This window comes from Myotis nattereri, assembly GCF_964212035.1.
Source record: "Myotis nattereri genome assembly, chromosome: 8".
NCBI lineage: Eukaryota > Metazoa > Chordata > Mammalia > Chiroptera > Vespertilionidae > Myotis > Myotis nattereri.
The window spans coordinates 84,933,171-84,954,174 of record NC_138083.1 but is presented as its reverse complement, the minus strand read 5'-3'; the positions used below and the strand labels follow the sequence as shown (position 1 = coordinate 84,954,174).

The 21,004-nt window shown below is 41.9% G+C and overlaps 1 protein-coding gene across 1 annotated transcript; it reads right to left on the bottom strand.

Annotated features, from left to right (window-relative positions):
• Positions 1 to 6,253: 6,253 nt before the first annotated feature.
• SKA1 (spindle and kinetochore associated complex subunit 1) lies at positions 6,254 to 14,871 on the bottom strand. Its single transcript, XM_081097590.1, has 7 exons — positions 14,290 to 14,871; positions 13,298 to 13,396; positions 11,375 to 11,499; positions 10,562 to 10,659; positions 9,334 to 9,471; positions 7,411 to 7,580; positions 6,254 to 6,572 (listed from the first exon to the last, which is right to left on the bottom strand). The coding sequence occupies exons 2-7, from the start codon at positions 13,383 to 13,385 to the stop codon at positions 6,424 to 6,426; spliced, it is 768 nt and encodes a 255-aa protein (XP_080953716.1). The 5' UTR covers positions 13,386 to 13,396; positions 14,290 to 14,871; the 3' UTR covers positions 6,254 to 6,423.
• Between the last annotated feature and the right edge of the window lie 6,133 nt (positions 14,872 to 21,004).

Below are 21,004 nucleotides of genomic sequence, written 5' to 3'. Positions count from 1 at the left end.
ACTGTGATGTCTGGCTGGTTACTTAGCCTTTCAGTGCAGTGCTTTCCACACCTGTAAACGGGGGTCAAATGAATGAACACGTGCAGGGCCACCTTCATGGGCGTGTGACCAGTGCCGGCTGACCTCCACCCCCTTCCTCCGAAAGGCCTCGCACCTGGGGTTTAATGCCCCCCAACTCCATCTGGAAACGCTTAATGATTTTATCTTTGAGTTTGTGTTTTGTAAGTGAAATATGATGGGACAATGAAGGATGTGCAGGGACGTGGAGCCTCAGCACACACATGGCCTCCCACTGCGCCCAGACTGGGCCGCCTGCTCCCTGGCCCGTTCCCTTAGGGCAGTGGTTCTCAACCTTCTGGCCCTTTAAATACAGTTCCTCATGTTGTGATCCAACCATAAAATTATTTTCGTGGCTACTTCATAACTGTAGTGTTGCTACTGTGATGAATCGTCATGTAAATATCTGATATGCAGGATGGTCTTAGGCGACCCCTGTGAAAGGGTCGTTCGACCGCCAAAGGGGTCGCGACCCACAGGTTGAGAACCGCTGCCCTAGGGCAATGCCAACAGTGAGATAAGTGGGGTAACCAGCCCAGCGCTCAGGGGATGGGAGGCAGCCTCCAGGCAGAGTTCTGAACAGCACACAGGGCGGTACAACAGGGATGGAGACCAGAGCGAGGCGTTCTGGAAAATCTGGCCAGAGAGGAAAGCAGGGCCAGCCTGGAACCAGCCTGAGCTGCCTGCAGCGGCCCAAGAGTTCCACTGACTCTGGCAAGGAAGGCTGTGGACCCAGATGGACTTACAGAAGGTTCAGCACTACCCTCAAGGTGTAGCATGTTTGCAGTCCATGGCTTCTTGGTGGGTGCTTCCAGATGATCAAGCATCTGTGTGGTAGAAATTACCTTTGATCTAACTACTAATGAGCTCACGGCAGCATGAACCATATCAGCTCTTGGAGGAATAGAGATTTAAGAGAAATTCAGAATCGGATGGACATTTACGAGATAATAAAAAATCAGCTTTCTTTTTCATTAATATTTTAAAGGATTCATAAACTCCTATGACTCAACTGAGAATTCTCCAATGCCTATAAACTCATGTTATTGTTGATAGTATTATAAAAAAAGAAAGCAGTAATAAGTTTATATAGCTTAACATGTTTTATTTTTGTTTTTATTGCTTAAAGTATTACAAAGGGTATTACATATGTGTCCATTTTATCCCCCCGCCCGCTTAACATGTTTTAAATAACTAACTTGAACTGGGAAGGAATCCACCTTCCCCCGAATTTACATGAAGTACCTGTTTTCTATCAAAATTCAATTAAATTATGAAAGCAATCTTTTAAAATTTCCTTGTATGTTTTGTGATGGTAAACATTGTGAGAACACATTTTGTTTTGAGTTGTGTAGCTAAATCTAATATCCAGGGCTTTTCATTTTATTTCTCAAAGTTCTGTAGAACCTGGGTAAATATCTACAAATGATAAAGTTACCATGGAAACATAAATTGAAAGCCTTACCTAGAATTACAAAAAAAGAAATTCATAATGCTTCTTCCTACTCCTGCTGTTTTCACAACCAAGTTTTTCTTGAACAAATATTAAAAACTCCTTTTTTTGTATCAAGTAACAAATGTCTGAGGAATAAATCTCAAATTCAACTTAAGAAAAAAGAACTACTGTATAGAAGCTTTCCAAAGCTAGAAAAACTTAACTACATATTGACATATAATGGTGTTTATAAACTTTGGAAGCACCCAAAATGCCTAAAAATAAAGAAATAATCAAATAAATCATCATATGAGAAAATATGCAGTTATTTAAATTATATTGTGAAATAGTACTTCATGGCGTGAGAAAATGTTTGTGATTCATTAAATAAAAAGAACCAATTGTACATATGTTGCACAAGACCACTGTTATAAAGTCAGTTTTGGCCTGGCCAGCATGGCTCAGTGGTTGAGTCTCAACCTATGAACCAAAAGGTCACAGTTCGATTCCTGGTCAGGGCACATGCCTGGGTTGCAGGCTCGATCCTCAGTGTGGGGCATGCAGGAGGCAGCCAATCAATGATTCTCTCTCATCATTGGTGTTTCTATCTCTCTCTCCCTCTCCCTTATTCTCTGAAATCAGTATATATATGTGTGTGTGTGTGTGTGTGTGTGTGTGTGTGTGTGTGTGTGTATTTAAATAAAGGGATGGAGAAAGATGTACCTTTCTAATATACTCAAAACAAATCTGGAGTAGCTACGTTAACTTCAGACAAAGCCAACTTCAGAACAAGGAAAAATATCAGGGATAAGGCAGGGTGTTAATGATTAAAAGGTCAGTTCTCCAAGAAGACATAGCAATCCTTAACTTGTATGCACCCAATAACAGAGCATCAAAATACATGAGGCAAAAACTGATGGAACTGCCAGGAGAAAAGGCAAAGAGACTATTATAGTTGGAGACAGCAACCTGTCTATCAGTAAATGACAGATGCAGCAGGCAGAAAATCAGTAAGGACAAGGTGAGCTGAACAGCACCTTCGGTCAACTGGATCTAATTGATCCTTGTAGAATCCTTCATCCAACAGCAGAACACATTCTTCTCAGGCTCACATGGAATAGTCACCAAGACAGACCACCTCCTAGGTTATAAATCACACCTTAGCAAATAGAAACCACACAGAGTATGCTCTCCAACAACATGGACTTAAACTAAAAATTAATAATAGAAAGATAGCTGGAAAATCCCCAAATAGTTGGAGGCTAAAGGACACACTTATAAACAATAAATGGGTAAAATGGGAGTCTCGAGAGCAATTTTAAAACGTTTTTAAGGAAGAAAAATCGAAATGCAACTTATCAAAATTTGTGGGATACAGTGAAAGCAGTGCTCAGAAGGAAGTGTAAAATAGTACAGCCACCCTGGGAAGGAATTTGGCAGTTTAAAACAAACAACTTGCCAAAACCGGTTTGGCTCAGTGGATAGAGCATCGGCCTGCGGACTGAAAGGTCCCAGGTTCGATTCCGGTCAAGGGCATGTACCTGGGTTGCAGGCATATCCCCAGTGGGAGATGTGCAGGAGGCAGCTGATCGATGTTTCTCTCTCATCGATGTTTCTAACTCTCTATCTCTCTCCCTTCCTCTCTGTAAAAAATCAATAAAATATATTAAAAACAAACAAACAACTTAACATGCCACTCCCATCGGATCCAGCAACCGCACTCCTGGGAATTGCATCCCGAACAAATGAAAATTTATATCCACACAAAAACCTGTACTCAAATGTTTATCGTAGCTTAACTTACGACAGGCACAAACTGGAAATGACGCAGCTGTACTTCAGGCGGAATGATTAAACTACCGATTGTACAGCCATACATCCACACCACAGAAAACTACTCAACAATAAAAAGAAGCACGCTCTTGATATGTGCGACAACCAGGATGAATCTCCAGAGACTTATGCTGAGTGGAGAAAAAAAATGCCAACCTCAAAAGGTCACATAAAGTATCGTTCCACTTATCGGACATTCGTGAGATGACACAATCACAGAAATGGAGGGCAGGTGAGTTGTCAGGGGCTAAGGAGGGGTGGTGGGGGGAGGGAAGGGGGTGTGACTATAAAAAGGCGTATGCGGGATCTTTGTGGTGATGGACATGTTTTGTATCTTGATTGTACCCTGGGTGTGATATTGAGGCAAAGAGTAAAAGGTACAAGGGCTCTATTTGCGTTATTTCTTGCAACTGCACGGGAACCTGTGATTATTTCAAAATTGAAAGTTTAAGAAAAAAAAACCCAATAGGTCTGTGGGTCACATTGGGTATACACATTGAGCTGTACCCTTAAGATCTGTGCATTTTGTTGCATGCAAATTTCAACTCTTACACGCTAATGGACTGCTTTTCAATAAACCAGGGCAAAAGATGATCCTAAGAATTTGAAGTAAAATTTACACATTATACCGTAATTTCTCATAAATTCTTCTTTTGTATACTACTTAGAGACTCCCTTGAGTCAGCCTAACTTTAACAGAGCTCAATTGATGTTATTTCTACTTTCTAATCATATATAGTCTTGGCTACAATTTGAGTAACATTGTTTAAAGTATATCCAGGAAGGTTCCTTACTATATGAGTAATCTTTCTTTTATTTTGCCACTTGTATTATTAGACATATTTATGGACCAATGGTAATGGCTTATTAGGAAGTGGGAATGTTTCGTAAGTCATTTAATATTATGAAACAAAACTTCAAGCTGTCACACAAAGTCCTATATAATGCACCATAGTAATTGAATTATAACATTTACAAATTGTGAAACTTAAAACTTTATCTAATAAGCAAAATAAATTGGAAAACTAAAGATGATGGCTGAAAACAATTTTTATAAATGGTCCCTAATCATTTTACAAAAGGTTTCATTTTATTACCTACCTAGTAACTTAAATTTCAATATTTTTTGAAACTTAATACTTTTCAGAGTCTTTACTTAAAAGATGAGATTTCCAGAGCATTTGAGATCTTGCTCCCCAGGATGTCCTCAGTTTGGCTCAAATAAACTCTTACAAAAAAAAAAAAAGGGGATTTCCATGTAATTATCAGAATTTACATATATATATATATATATATACACACACACACACACACACACACACACACACACTTGGTCTCCATAGAGACTGTCAAAAATTGCCAATGCCAACTATATTTCAAGTCGTCATGGCGGGGCATTGGGAAAAGTTTTCAATTAGCAATAATCATGCCTCAAATAAAGCTCATTGGCTATGATACTACCACTGTGTAAAGATCATCAGAATATTTTTTTACAATTTTTTGTAATCTAGCCAGAGGAAATATCTTTTATATTTAACATGAATATATTTCCCAGAAGTATGTGGGAGTGTGAGAATCATAGAATATTAAAACTAGAAGGTCCTGGAAACATTTTTGTTCAGCCGTCTCAATATATATGGAAAGGCAGTCACTTACCCAAGGGCACAGACTTTGGGTTAATGTGCACTCCATGCGTATTTGTTTAGCGCCCTCTACTGGAAAGCTGTTAGACTGGCCGGGGACACAGCAGTGAATGAAAGGGGCGGGGAAACTCCTAACCTCAGAGTTTATAACCCAGTCAGGGGAGAAAGGCAAATAAATACGTGAAATGCATAACCCAACAGCTGGACAAATATGCTATGAAGGAAAATGAAGCAGAAAAGGGGTGTGTTGCAGAAGGAAACTAATTTTGAACATACGGTGGTCTGAGGTCTCAATGATCAAAGGGCATTTGCGCAGCTACCCAGGAGGAAAGGGGGAGGGTCACATGGGTGGGTGAGGAGCTGTCTGGGCAGGGCAACAGCCAGCACTAAGGTCTGAGGGAGGCGAACTCGGCCTGTTCCAGAAACAGCATGGAGGCTGGAGAGGCTGGAGCAGAGCTGGGAAATGGAATGATATCCCCGAGTTGAGGAGGGGCCCCTGAAGGGCCTCGCAGGCCTTTGTAAGGACTCGACTTTGGGTAAGAAATGGGAGCTGCTGAAGGTTTTTGAGTAGCGGAGTGACCTGCCATAACTTTGGTTCGTGTGGAGAGTAGATGGCAGGGGGACAAGAGCAAACGGGGACCAGTGAAGAAGCTACGAATTAACCCAGAGGACAGAGGACACAGTGTGGGGCGGGACGGTGGATATGGAGCGGGTGAGAAAGGGTTACATTTCTGAAGGGAGAACCCAGGGCGAGGAAAGGGCAGAGGTAGGTCAGGACCCAGTTTCCGATGCCTTCTTTTTGACGCACCATGCTGCCGAATCAAGTTCAAGAGAGTACCCCCAAGAAGCAATTTGATTTCTGAGTGACAAGGAAGGAAGGACTAGAGTTGCAGTTTTCAGGATGCAGCTAAGCACAGCTCACGCACTGGGTGAGACACTTTCTTTCTCTGCCACGAGGGTCAGCCGGCAGAGCAGATGCATAGTCATAGATTGTGATGGTTAACTTTTAAGCGCCAGCCTGACGGGCCACGGGGTGCCCAGATTCAACATTATTTCTGGGCGTGTCTTCGAGGGTGTTTCCAGATTAGTTAGTATTTGAATCAGTGGCTTCGTAAAGTGATTGCCCTCCCCAATGTGAGTGGGCCTCAGACTAGAACAAAAGGTGAGAAGAAGGAATCTGATCCTTTTTTCCTGCACAGGACGATGCTCCAACCAACTGAGCCACACCAGCCAGGATTATATGCTTTGCTTTATTTATTTACTTTTTAATATATTTTTTATTGTTGATAGTATTACAGATATCTCCCATTTTCCTATATGCTTTATTTTAAAGAAGTTTTATTTGTATAAGAAACAAGAAAAGATAAATTATGTATTTTTTTAAATTACATATAAGGACACTATAGGAATAGCCTCTATACCCTGCTGTTGGCTGGTTCAAAGGCTCAAAGGGCCTCAGGTTATAACGTATCGGGTGAGTCCTCCCCCTCGGACCTCTGACAGCCGCCGGCAGTGTCGTAAGATATTCAGTATAACATGAAACCTCTTGTCAACTTTCAAAGCTGTGAACTCCTTTATGTCAGCTTCCACTACAAAATAATGACCTGAAAATAAAGATATTAGTGCTAATTTTTATAAGGGCAACTTTCAAGATGAGTCTTTAATGCATTACATTGTGATTATGAATGCCATTAATCATGTTTACTATCATTACCCAACCAAAGTGAGAAACGGTATTCTTGCCAAAATAACAATTATTCTTTCAAGTGAAGTTGCATAATGTTTACTGTAGCATTTCAGTAACCTAGCCCTGCTTAGTATATCACTACCTATCTGTTGATATCTTTTGAACAATTCACTTTTCAAGAGCTAATTGGAGATAGTGGATAAGAGAATGAGACCCTCAGCAGCTCTATCACCTGACTGGCTGGCCTTGGGCAAGTGACTTGGGCTCTCTGCCTGGTCTGCAAAATGGAGTTAGTGGTCGCCCGTACCTCCTAAGGACGTGAGGAGGACTGAAGCTCCCTCGGCACACCATCCGGCACACAGGAAGTGCTATGTAAGTATGACCAACTGTTATGGTTACTATTCTCATTCTGGAAACACTGGTTATAGTTCCATAATAAACTCTAAAGCAGTGTTTCTCCGCCTCAGCACCACATTCCGGGTTACATCATTCTTTTTCGTGGGAGCTGTCCTGTGCGTTGGAGGGGACTTTAGCAGCATCCCTGGTCTCTATCCACCAAATGCCAACCCAACCCCAGTTGTAGCAACCAAAGATGTCTCCAGAGATGGCCAAGTGTCCCGTGGTGGGAAAATCGCCCCCGGTGGAGAACGGCCTCTCTAAATTTAGAATGTTCTAGAATTAGTTCTGTTTCTCATGATTTATTTACACTCCAAACAGATGGCAGACATACATAGACGTATGCCCTGTCATTTTACCTTTGGTGTCCTTTGTTTCTTCATCAATGAATCTGTGATAGAGATTTCTGGCCACAGAACTCATCGACTTTTTCGGTTGATGTAGGATCTTATATTTACTAACTACTGCCTTGTTGATTTCTTTAATAACATCATTAATTTGACAATAGGTTAAGCGGGATTTCATGTACCTGTAAATAAGTAGATGATTATTTTTTTAAAGACTCATTATACAAAATATTTTCTTTGAAAAATGTTTATGATGATGTTATACTGTAATCTTATTTCTCTTATTCACCAAATAACCCCTAAAAAATTAATACTCTACCATGACTATTTAATTTCCTTCTTTTATCTCTTTATGAAAGCATTTTCTAAAAACCCTACTACTCCAGAGTTCTTCCCTGTAGTTCAGCCAATGAGCAACAACAATAACAACAATTTAAAAAACTGAACAGCTCAGAACTTCATGAGAACAAAGCTGTCGATAAAGGAAAAGACTGAGTGACCACTTCCAGCCTCCTTACTCATCCCAGAATTACCGAACAGCCAGTATTTTTCAAGTGGCCAATAAGCACGTGAAAAGATGCTCAACATCATATGTCATTAGGAAACTGAAAATTAAAACGAGATACCACTGCACACCTATGGAACTGCTAAAACAGAAAAAAACCGACAAAACTGAGGCAGGTAAGGATGTGAAGCACTGGCAGCGCTCACTGATTATGGTGGGAATGCACCTTGGCCCAGCCACTCTGGAAGCCGGTGGGCAGTTTCCGACAAAGCTAGACATCCTCCTCCCAGAGGGTCTAGCAACCTCACTCTTAGAAATAATGGTACAGTGAAACTTCTCTTAGGCAAGACTATTCTGTAATTCCTCATATCCTTGAGCAAGAGGCCTAGGAGGAAAATACCTGGGATGCAGAGCATGATTATTTTACTTTCCTGAGAGCTGTCTATATCAGTTGTTTTTTTGTAATAATAAAGAAACAACCAATTATGTATGTGAAATTAAATTAAATCTACAAGGAAATACTCTATCTTATCTGAGTGGTAGAATTACAGATGGTCATTTTCGACAACAAATATTTTCTAACCACATGTATTTTAAAATAATAATGAAAAATGTAATGATATAAAGCCAAGAAGCGAAGCGAAGCCCTGGAATTATGAGAGTTTAAAAACACGATTCCCGCCCTAACCGGTTTGGCTCAGTGGATAGAGCGTCAGCCTGCTGATTCAAGGGTCCCAGGTTCGATTCTGGTCAAGGGCATGTACCTTGGTTGTTGGCACATCCCCAGTGGGGAGTGTGCAGGAGGTAGCTGATCGATGTTTCTCTCTCATCGATGTTTCTAACTCTCTATCCCTCTCCCTTCCTCTCTGTAAAAAAATCCATATATTAAAAAAAAACAAAAACAAAAAAACCCACGATTCCCATAACTGGTTTCCCACTGCTGTCATCTGTAAAGTGCAAAGGAGACCTGCCTCTAGGCGAGGCATGCTGTGTTATTCGCCCGTTTTCTCCCAGTGACCCAGGCCCAGAATAGAGCCCAGACTCAAGTAAGTGTGGGGCATAAGTTAAGGGACAAATGGAAAAACAAACACACATTCTCCATTCTAACCTCAATTCTATACAACACACTTGCTTTAAAATCACAGCAAAACTGAGACTACGTCTAAAATGTACGGGGATCAGTCTAAATCACAAACTGGTCCTGGAGAGGACTCGGCAATAAACTGACCCTTCTCTCAATCTCTACATGATTTTAAGCATTTTCAACAAAAGATTTCCTGCATTTTCATAGTCTACACTGGACTGTTTTAGAAAAGGTCAATATTTGAACACAGCGTATTATGGTAAATATAATGAAGCCTTGTGATTTAAACAAGCATGTATGTTGATTATTAAAGAGCTGAACGTTAGCATTTAGTTTAAATACTTACGCGGGGATGCCATTGAACTCCTCAGAAGTTATAAATGGCATTTCTTTAATATTCCTTTGTTCTTTACAGGGCTTCTTTGTGACTCCAGGTTCCTCAACTTTGACAGGTTCTTCAGAGTCAAGATCTGATACGTTAACACTACAGAACAGAGATGCACAGATACAGGCAATCGTCAGAATTGTACGCATACTAGGAAGAAATCAGCATCCAACACATGGTGCGGTGACAGAATTTCAAAAACAAGGAGATGGGCAACAAAATAAAACCTGAAAGGAAGAATCAGGGCTGAAGAGGGATTCTGACCTCTTTATAACCTTCAACAACCACTTCCTTAAATGTGGTAGGAGCCAGGTGTTAGCTGCTCTGGGAAGAGGAGGTACAAACATATATTGGCAGTGAACAGAAATAGGACAATAGTTTGAGAGGGGAGCAGAGCTAAGTATTTTGTTCTTTTGGATGTTTTTAAGATGGGAAGCTCATTAAGGTTATTTCTACTCTAAGACAGTGGTTCTCAAGGGTCAGGGAGATTCTGCCCCTCAGAGGACATATGACAATGTCTGGAGACACTTTTCATGGTCACCACAGGGGATGGGGGTGTGGAGGGGAACTGGGGTGCTACCGATAACTAGTTGGTAGAGTAAGGGATGTAATTAAACACGCTATTCTCACAACAAAGAATGATCTGGCCTAAAATGACAAAATCTGCTCTAAAGGGAAGAAATGAGAAAAAGCAGAGGGAGAGATCTCAGCGGAGACTCACCCTTGGGGAAGAGGGGCAACCTTTCCTTCAGAGAGAGCAGGATAAGAAGACTGGTGAAGACAGGGGAAACATGACTTCTGGCGTAAGTGACCAAAAACAAAACAAAACAGACAGCCACTAGCAAAACTGCAAGTACACGAAAAGGCAAAAAGACTTGAGGGGTTCGTTATAATCTCTCTATATAAAAGCCTAATATGTAAATTGTCCCCACAGTAGTTCGACCAGGGGACCAGGAGTTCGATCACTTGCTATGATGTGCACTGACCACCAGGGAGCAGCATGGAATGAAGGAAGGCCCCAGCCAAGAGCCGGCAGCCGGGGAAGGGAGGCCCTGGCTGGCAGCTGGAAGGCCCGATCAGCCCTGATGCCAGCCAAGCCTAAGGAACCTACCCATGTACGATATTCGTGCACCGGGCCTCTAGTAGCTTTATAAATACAGATGGCAAGAATAATTATGAATACACTTACGAGTTCTGGGTCACTGTTACTTGAGGCAAATGGGGAGGAATGTTTTCTTTGAGGTGCTCCACATCTTTATAATCTTCTTCAAGAGAAGCACAGAGTTCCTAAAATCCAAAAAATGCTCACGAATAAGTGTCTGTCCTGCCTGTGTGTGTATGAAGATGTTGTAAAGAGCATGAAAGACCATGGTACACAATCACAATAATTGTGAGTTTTCAGAACATAGAAGGGGTGAAAAAGCACTGAATGCAAGCAATATTAAAAAAAGTGTCGTCCTGGTCGGTGTGGTTCAGTGGCCTGTGGACTGAAGGGTTCTAGGTTTGATTCTGGTCAAGGGCACATCTCTTCCCAGGGCAGGTACTCCTTCCATCTCAGCCTACCAGGACATCATTTGTTTAAATTAAACCTACCAAGAATTATTTAGGAAACCTTCCTTTTTAGTAACGTTCAATTCCATTCGTACCAACATGAAAAAAGAAATACCTGTGAAGCTCTGGAGTGCTTTATACTGCGAAAATAAAATGCAAAAAAAAAAAAAAACTGTACCAGTAATAATTTACAAAGCTAAGGGCTTTATAAATATACTTACAGAACCCTTAAGAATTCCTGGTGATTAAGAAATTTGTACTTATTGCCTTTTTATTTTGTTGCTGTGCTAGAAAAACATTACCAAAGAACTTGTATGCATATATTTATAACACATGGACACAGACAATAGGGTGGTGAAGGCCTGGGGTGGGATTGGGGGGTGGGGGGGAGAGGAGACATATGTAATACTTTAAACAATAAAGATTTTTTAAAAATAAGGAAAAGCATTACCTTGAGTGAATTGGTAGTTTGTTCTTGAAATTGAATTTCTAATTCCAATTTATTTAGAAGTTCATTTATTACCATGATCTCATCTCCTATTTTATTTAATATAGTCTTTGAGTTAGGTTCTTGACCTATTAATAAACAAAGATAAAATGGAAAATAAAGTGTACAGAAAAACGATAGTGCACATGTACCCAACCGTACTTTGGGAACTGAGCTTTACCTAGAGACACTTAGGGGTACAGAAAGAGCTATGTTTCAGGCCCTGGGACCTGTCTCCATGAATAATCTTAAGACCTCATTTCTAAGTACTGGTATGGAAAAGAAGGAAGGGAGAGGTAAGTACAGTGTCCCCTGAGTCCTGTTTCTGGCAAGTTCCTCCACTATAAACAACTAGAGCCCTGGCTGATTTTGCTCATTGGCCCAAGAACTGAAGGTCACAGGTTCGATCCCCAACCCCAGTCAGGCTGGGAGGCGACAGGTGCAAGTCTCTCTCTCCAGTCAATGTTTTGCTCTCTCTCCCCCCTCCTCCCACCCTTCCACTCTCTCTAAAAATTGATGAAAAGAATAGCCTCGGGTGGGGATTAAAAAACACACAACTAGAAATGCTAGATAAAACAAACACTCTCTACATGCATAGCTGACTTTCATGAGAATAAGGTAAACGCTTACAAAACAGGCAATGTATGTGAGATGCTACTGCAGCAGCCCTAATCTGGGGGGAGGTGGGGGTGCAGAGGGAAGCTGGAGAGAGTCTGCCAGTCTCAGCAAGCAAATATATTTAGTTTTAATGGGGATCATGCCAACGTTTTGGAACTTCAAAGCACAGGGTGTTGGAAGTGAGAATCCCAAATAAAGTCAAGACCCCTCTTCCTGGGATATATCTTCAGTGAAAGTGTAAACTTAAAAATTCTAATCACTGGCCAGGGAGATAAAAGCTTATGTTTTGGTCCAGCGCTCAGGTGTGTGTGGGAGGTTAGGGAGAGTTCGCTTCAGAATTTGTACTAGAGGGTTGGGATTCATATTTACACCAGACACATGATTAATGACCCCTCAGTGGAGGAAGTAACATAAAAAGTCCCATGCTGGTGGCGGCCCAGCAGGCCAGACAGAAAGAAAGGCCTGAGTTTGTCAAGTGGCATGCTCTTTCTCCCAACCCCACCTCTCCAGCTTCACAGATTTGAGGATGGGAAAACCGGCGTCTCCTCCTCTCTAGAAATAAAAGAAGTAACCAAAACAGGGTTTTTTTTTCTTATAATCAGATCTTTCCATCTTCACTTCTAACAACCAAACACACATAAATAAAAGCACAATTTGACGATATCTGTAAGTTATGGAGGTAGTAGAGTGAAATGGCTAGAGCTCCAGGCCTGAAGTCAGAGAATTCAGTGCCTACCTCAAGATTATTGTAAAGATAAGTGAGAAAAAGCATATAACATGAGCTGAGCATTGTGTCTGGAACCCAGTAAAGCACCCAGTAGAAGCTAACTCCTCCTCCTCATCATCATCACGAGATGCACTATGTTATTCTACTTAACAGGGCAATGCTAATTGCATTGGACACTAGGTCCACAACAACTAAACCACATTAGTCAGTAAAGGCGAGTACTGATGTCTTTACTGAGATTAATTTCAGGGGATTGGATAGCTAGTTGGGTACACAGGTATTCCAAATAACTTTTAGTCACCTCAATTTTAAGGCCTCGTTTACTGATATGCAGTAATAGTAACAGTTGAGTAAATTCCCTATTTTTGATAGTAGTGATCCAGTAAGTTACAGCAGCCGAGTGCTTTTAAATCGCCATTTGAAGCTTGACATCACCGTTGTAAGATACATCCACTTACTTCACCAGGCATAAGATACCATTCCAAGGGGGACAGCAATCAAAATGCATTGTGTACAAAGTCAGTGGAATCTATTCTACTCACCACAGTTCCTTAATGACAGAGACTTTTTAATATTGCCAATCTTTTCATTAATATGAAAGCATATTTGGTCCAGATCCGAAGAGGCCATCCTTTACGCCTCTGAAGGGAATACAAACACAATGTCAAAAAACAAAAGCCAGACAAATTTCTGCTCACTTTCCAAATCCAAGAATGGCTCACATCCAGTAGGTCACATGCACTTGAAAATAAAGTACGGGACGTCAAGAACAATTTCTTTCAGTTCTACGAAATTCAGTTTCTAACCAAAGTCCAGGACTGACTGGTCTGCGCCTCCTGTGGTCTAAGCATCCCGAACATGGTCCAGGAAATAAGCCTGCATCATCTCTTTAAGGCAGCGGTTCTCAACCTGTGGGTCAAACGACCCTTTCACAGGGGTCGCCTAAGACCATGGGAAAACACATATATAATTATATATTGTTTTTTTGATTAATCACTATGCTTTAATTATGTTCAATTTGTAACAATGAAAATACATCCTGCATATCAGATATTTACATGACCATTCATAACAGTAGCAACATTACAGTTATGAAGTAGCAACGAAAATAATTTTATGGTTGGGGGTCACACAACATGAGGAACTGTATTAAAGGGTCGCGGCATTAGAAGGTTGAGAACCACTGCTTTAAGGATTTAGGGGGACAAATACATATATAAAGACAACATTGCCGTTTTCTTTAAAAAAACGCAAAATAGACACGAATTTTACAAAATAACACAGCAAGTGCCAAGAAACGGTGCAGTAAACATATCTCCCACGCTGGGGGCGGGGGCTTTCCTGCGTGGGGGCCCCTAGGAAGCGGAGGGGAGGGGAGGAAGGGGCTCAGCTACGGCCACTCCGAGGTGGGTGAGGGCGTCTCAAGCACCCGCTCCAGGTGCCCCAGCCAGCGGCGCAGGAAGGTCCAGCCCTGCTCCTCCGCCGCCGCCCCCGCCCGGCGCGATCCCGCACCCCACACCCGTCCCAGCAATGCCTTCTGCCTGCTTCCGACGTCAGGATCCCCACTTTCCCGCGGGTCCGGGAGCAAAGGGCCCACTCGGGGCCGAGCGGCGATCCACTCAAGCTCTGATCTCAGCCAGAAGCCAGGGATCGCGAGACGCGACTCCGGTAGAGAAACAAATTGCCCGCCAGACCCGGAGCTGCGCAGGCGCACAACAGGCGCTCGCGGACTGCCCTGCACAGCTGGGACGTTGGGCGGGGCCAAAGCTGGGGCGTTGGGCGGGGCCACAGCTAGGGCGCAGGGCGGGGCCACAGCTAGGGCTCAGGGCGGGGCCACAGCTAGGGCGCAGGGCGGGGCCACAGCTAGGGCATTGGGAGGGGCCACAGCTAGGGCGCAGGGCGGGGCCAAAGCTGGGGCGTTGGGCGGGGCCACAGCTAGGGCGCAGGGCGGGGCGTGGTTGGCGGGGAGAAGGCGGGACTTTGTCGGCTTCGTTGCTAAAGGCTACCAGGACGTTTGCTCCTCCCACGCCACGCCGCCACGGGTGATCACAGCCAGTCAACTAAGCCTGGTCGCCGTCCAGCCAGGAGCCAAGCACTCCAAGGATCCAATGGCGAGCTGGAACAGTAGGTCTCCAAATTAGAATCACCAGGGGCAGCTTTTGCAAATTCCCATGCCCAGGCTGTCCCCCATGTCAATGAAATCAAGACATTCTGGAAGTGGGGCCCAAGCCTTAATATATTTAAAACACACCAGATAATTCCAGAAAGCAGCCAGGTTTGTGAGCTAAAGACCTGTCTTCGGGGGGTGTACACTCTCAGTAAGGGCAAATGCAAATTTACAATAAAAAAACGTTTAATTCTCCCTGTTGACAGAAGGGGAAAATGATGGCTTCTATCTGCTTTTCACCCGTCACTCACATCTACAAAAGAGACTGAAAAAGTCATTTTAAAAAATTAATTTTGCCAAAACCGGTTTGGCTCAGTGGATAGAGCGTCGGCCTGCGGACTGAGGGGTCCCGGGTTCGATTCCGGTCAGGGGCATGTACCTGGGTTGCAGGCACATCCCCAGTGGGGGATGTGCAGGAGGCGGCTGACCGATGTTTCTCTCTCATCGATGTTTCTGACTCTCTATCTCTCTCCCTTCCTCTCTGTAAAAAATCAATAAAATATATATAAAAAAATTAATTTGGACAGTTAACGGCATCCTTAACAATATAGGGGTTCCGTTTGTAAGGGAAAATGAGAGTAGATTCGGGGTAGGAAATAGCAGCCTTGGCCATTTCTACTTATTACTTTTTTTTTAATGCTCATCCAAGTATATTTTTCCCATTGATTTCTAGAGAGTGAAAGGGAAGGGGGAGAGAGAGAGAAGCATTGATATGAGAGAGACATATCAATTGGTTGCCTCCTGCATGCACTCCTGTTGAACCTGCAACCCAGGTACATGCTCTCGATAGGGAATTGCACCCGTGACCCTGCGGTGCTCGGGCTGGTGCTCTAACCATTGGATCACCGACCAAGGCTCTACTTTCTATTTTTTAAAAATCTTTTGTTATGAAAATCAAACAGTAGAAAGAGTATAATGAACCGTCCATGCCTAACCCATCACCCGGTTTCAGCGATTTAATTATTGCAAATCTTGCTTCATATATACTTTCTTTTCTCCCATTCCTTGCCTACTGGAATATTTTGAAGCAAATCTCAAGCACTGTATCTTTTTATCCAAAAATGTTTCCATAATTATCTCCTAAAATAGACACTTTAAAATTACCATTTAGTATTTTTACAGGTAAATATTTTAGCAGTTATTCCTGAAAAACAAATATCCAGTCAATGTTCAATTTCCCATGATTGTATTAAAAGTGTTTCTTTTTAAAACTGTTGGGTTTTTTGAATTTGAATCCAAACAAGATTTAAACTTTGTTATTTGGTTGATACATTTTTTAAATCTCTTACTCTCCTCACACTTACTTATTTAAAACTAAATTCCTTTCAAGGGAACAAAGCCTTTTATTGTGGGACTTAATAAACAGGAAGAAGAAAGTATCAAGGCACTAAGTACAATGTCACCCTAATAAACTCAAGAAAAAAAATATGTGAGGCAAAAACTGATACAAATGAAAGAAAAATGGACAAGTCCAATATAACAGTTTGAGACTATAACCAAACCAAAGATGTACCTAGAACACTGTGTATTAGTTGTCTTCTTCAAACTTGATAAAACAGATATTTACTTTATAGACATGCTGGTTGGAAGGCTCCCTTGCCGCCTGGGCACTAGATGGCAGGGCAGCGCTGTTCTTGAGAGCACCAGCAAAACACACTGCAAACTCAGGGAAACGTGGCCAAGGTAGGAAGGAAGTCCACCTGCTCTAAAGGTTGTCAAGCAAAATTTCACTATCTTCTTTGTTAGCACTTGCTTTTTATTACTACTAAAGGAGAACATACTTTAAATTGAAACTTTGAACAACACAGAAAAGTCACAAAGAATAAAATGGAAACTCTCATTATTCCACCTGTCTATAAATAAACACAGGGTCCAGGTCCTGCTTCTGAGAATAAAAATGGCTCAGTGCGGACCATCCCCAGCATTCCCTGTAAACAGCCCCTGCTCGGGGTTTCCTCCCCTCACGGAGTGTCACCCAAAGCTAACCTTAACCCCCACTCAATCCAACCGTAACCCACAACCCGCCCCCTTTCAACATGGATAATGGCTGTTTTTTGCAATTTGTTGCACAATGGTTGAAATGATAAGTTGACCATTCACAGCGCCCACTATGAATACCAAATCTGTGACAAATGAAGCAGCAGGTACTACCAATGTACGGTAGGCAAAACTGATAAGTTCTGTCATTTTAAAATATAGGTAAACCACTGACACCTGAAGAGACATCACAGAGAAATTGGACTGTGGTTAAAGAAACAAAACGTGTCACCTTTGGTGGTCAGACATAGAATGCTTACTTATTTGGGGTTAAATTGTAAATGTATATTTTTTTTAAATTAAAATACAGTAAAATTGACTTTTTACAGGTTTAACAAATGTATTGATTGTGTAAATGCCATCATCAGTTAGGATCCAGACGAGTTCCAGCATCTCAAGACAACTCCTTTGTCCCTTTACCATCACACCCTAAAGCCTAGTGATGTTGAGTATCTTTTCATGAACTGACTGGAAAGTCTGTTCAAATCTATTCAAATCGATTGCCTATTTTTAAGATTGGGTTGTTTTGGTTTCTTACTGTTGAGTTTTGAGAGTTCTATATATAGTGTAGTAGATGGGTGTCCTTTGTTGGACCTGTGCTTTTCAGATACAGGGTGGGTAGAAATAGGTTTATAGTTGTTCATATGGAACACAACATGCAGGTTGTGATTATAACAATAGCTTTATTAACTCAAAAGAATGTCACAATGCAACTATAAACCTAGTTTTGCCCACCCCTGGATATTCTCCCAGCCTTTATCTTATCTTTTCATTCTCTGAGCAGTGTCAGTCATAGAGCAAAAGTTTTTAATTTTAATGAAATCTAGTTTATCAATTTTTTCTTTAATGTATCATACTTCTGATGTGATATCTAAAACTCTGCTTGCCACCAAGTCAGGGCGATTTTCTTTTATGTTTCTCCTGTTTCCTTATAAAAGTTTTATAATTTCATCTTTTACATTTAGATGTATGGTCCATTTTCAGAAACTTTTTTTGTGTATGTTGTGAGGTTTGGGCTGAGGTTCATTTTTGGTTTTTTGCATGTGGATGTCCAACTGTCCCAACATTATTTGTTAAAAATACTGTCTTTTCTGCTTTGAATTGCCTTTGTTATCTTTGCAAAAAATCAATTGGTCATATGTGAATGAGTCTATTTCTGGACTTTCTATTCTTTTACATTAATGGATATGTCTATCCCTTTACAAATACTATACTGTCTTGCTTACTGTAGTTTTATGCTCTAGCATAAACCTTATTCTTCAGATATGTTTCTTTTTTAAATTGATTTCAGAGAGAGGAAAGAAGAGGGAGAAAGAGATAGAAACATCAATGATGAGAGAGAATCATTCATCAGCTGCCTCCTGCAAGCCCCCTATTGAGGATCGAGCCCACAACCTGGGCATATGCCCTGACCTGGAATTGAATCATGACCTCCTGGTTCATGGGTCGATACTCAACCATTGAGCAACACCGGCTTGGCAAGCCTTATTCTTTAAGCTATAGATTGTACACTTGAATCTTAGAAACTTTTAATTTTAGATACTAGTAATAGAATCTTTCAATCACCTTGAAAACACAAAATGGTTATCTAATCCCTGCTCTTCTGGAGGCCTGTAGCCTATAAAATTTATATAATTCTCATGTGGCTTAGTCACTTCCCAGTTCTAACTCCCATGGGACCCAGTCCTCTGGTACATGCCTTCTGACTCCTCCCGTCCCAGCATTGCCCTACCTCATTCAACCCACATCTAGGCATGTGTAAGAGCTCCTGAGCCCTGAATCTCACACCAACTTCTGGTGCTGACTTGCAGACTATAACAATGTAAGTTAATAGCTTTAGTACTCGATATGATAGAAAGATTCTTAGATTTTAAAACAAACAAATAAACCACAGTTCAACTATACACAGTTTCAGACACACCCAAACGAAATGGGCCCAAATATATAAAATGATAAAGAACAGGCTACATATGGACCACATTATCTTCTCAGTCTCAACTCCCGCTTAAATCTAACCCTTTCAAGCCCAGAAATTGTCTTGATTTCAAAGATGATATAGATATATTTATTTATTTTTTAGATGAAAGTCATTTTATTTATTTTTTATTTTCTAAAGTTCTACATATGTCTCCTTTTTCCCCAAATGACCCCCCTCCCAGCCATTCCCACCCTGGGCAAGCCCCCACCGCCCCAATGTCTGTGTCCATTGGTTATGCTAATATGCATGCATACAAGTCCTTTGGTTGCTCTCTAACTCCCCCTCCCCTACCATTTGCCTCTGGATCTATTCTTGTTCATCAAATTATGTTGATCATTATATCCCACATTATGAGTGAGATTGTGTGATATTTATCTTTCTCTGACTGGCTTATTTCACTTAGCATAATGCTCTCCAGTTCCATCCATGCTGTTGCAAATGGTAAGAATTCCTTCTTTTTTATGCAGCATAGTATTCCATTGTGTAGATGTATCACAGTTTTCTAATCCACTCATCTGCTGATGGGCACTTAGGCTGTTTCCAAATCTTAGCTATTGTAAATTGTGCTGCTATGAACATAGGGGTGCATATATCCTTTCTGATTGGTGTTTCTGGTTTCTTGAAATATAGTCCTAGAAGTGGGATCACTGGGTCAAATGGGAGTTCCATTTTTAACTTTTTGAGGAAACGCCATACTGTTGTCCACAGTGGCTGCACCAGTCTGCATTCCTACCAGCAGTGCAGGAGGATTCCTTTTTCTCCGCATCCTCACCAGCACTTGCCGTTTGTTGATTTGTTGATGATAGCCATTCTGACAGGTGTGAGATGGTATCTCATTGTTGTTTTGATTTGCGGATATAGATATATTTAGAAATAGACATCTTCAGGCTCCCAGGGACAAAACTAGAAATGCTGAACCCCCTTTTATCTTCCCTCCTACTCTTAGGGAACAGGCAGACATCCTCCCCTTAAAGACTAATCTCCCCACTTTGTCCAGGACTTTGCTCATTAAATTCTGCCCTTTGTTTACTGTGTGATTAACTTCTTCCCCCCCCAGGCTTTTAAAAAATAAACCTTCCAGCTCTGACCAGCCCATTGATAAGTAATTTAATACAATTAAACATCTCTGACTTTAATCCATTTGCTTCTAGCACTGTTTCCAGTGAACATTTTTTCGGGTGTCTGCTTTTGGTTCTCCATAAAGCCTCTTGGTTCCTAGCAACACTGCCTGCAGCTGGGTGAATATGTCCCTCAGTGGGGTCAGGATGGTGCAGTACAGTATCCACTGCATCTGTACCTTTCATCGACAAACTACTTATCCTCCACAATGAAGTGTCTGGATTGTCTGGTCCATTATCTGTTGTGCTCTTTAAGTTTTGCCCAGCTCCTGGTCCTGCACGTCCACCTGGCTGAGCAGGACTCACGGCTTCTGTGACAAAAGTGTATTCATGGTTCCCTAGCATGACATCCTAGTCCACCGTTGTCCTGGCTCCTGCCTAGCTCACCAGCCTCAGCAACCAGCCCCTTTTACCTGGCAGTTAACCCCTCAGCAGCATAGCTGTTAGTGGTGGCTGCCACTTCTGTGTGCCTGCCAGCCCTCCCGCCAGTACATCGTGCGGTTCACGATGTTGTTCTGTCTAGATTCCTTCAGCTCACAAGCCCTTTTTGGCCTCTCTGAATAATTCCAAATCATCATTCAAAATTTAGCTCAATGATTCTCTCTGCAGGCAACTTCCCTTGATCCCTTTTGACTGGGTCAGATTTGTGTGAAATTTGTATTCCTCTGTCATTTAACGGTACTTTTTAAAATTACTGAAATTGTTTGATTTTATGTCATGTCTCCAACTACATCGTGAGTTTCCCATGGGAAAGGAGGCGGTATGCACCAAAATCCATTTTCTGAGTCTCCACCTTTCTATCCAAACCCGAGAGTAGCCAACAACGGAGACTGGGGGCGTGACCAAAAGTTAGGTGAGGACTGCGCAGACTCAGCAATTCAACCCCAATAGGCGTCCTCGGTTCCCATGGTGACAAAGTCCACTTCCTGTTCCTTTACCTGAAGATATC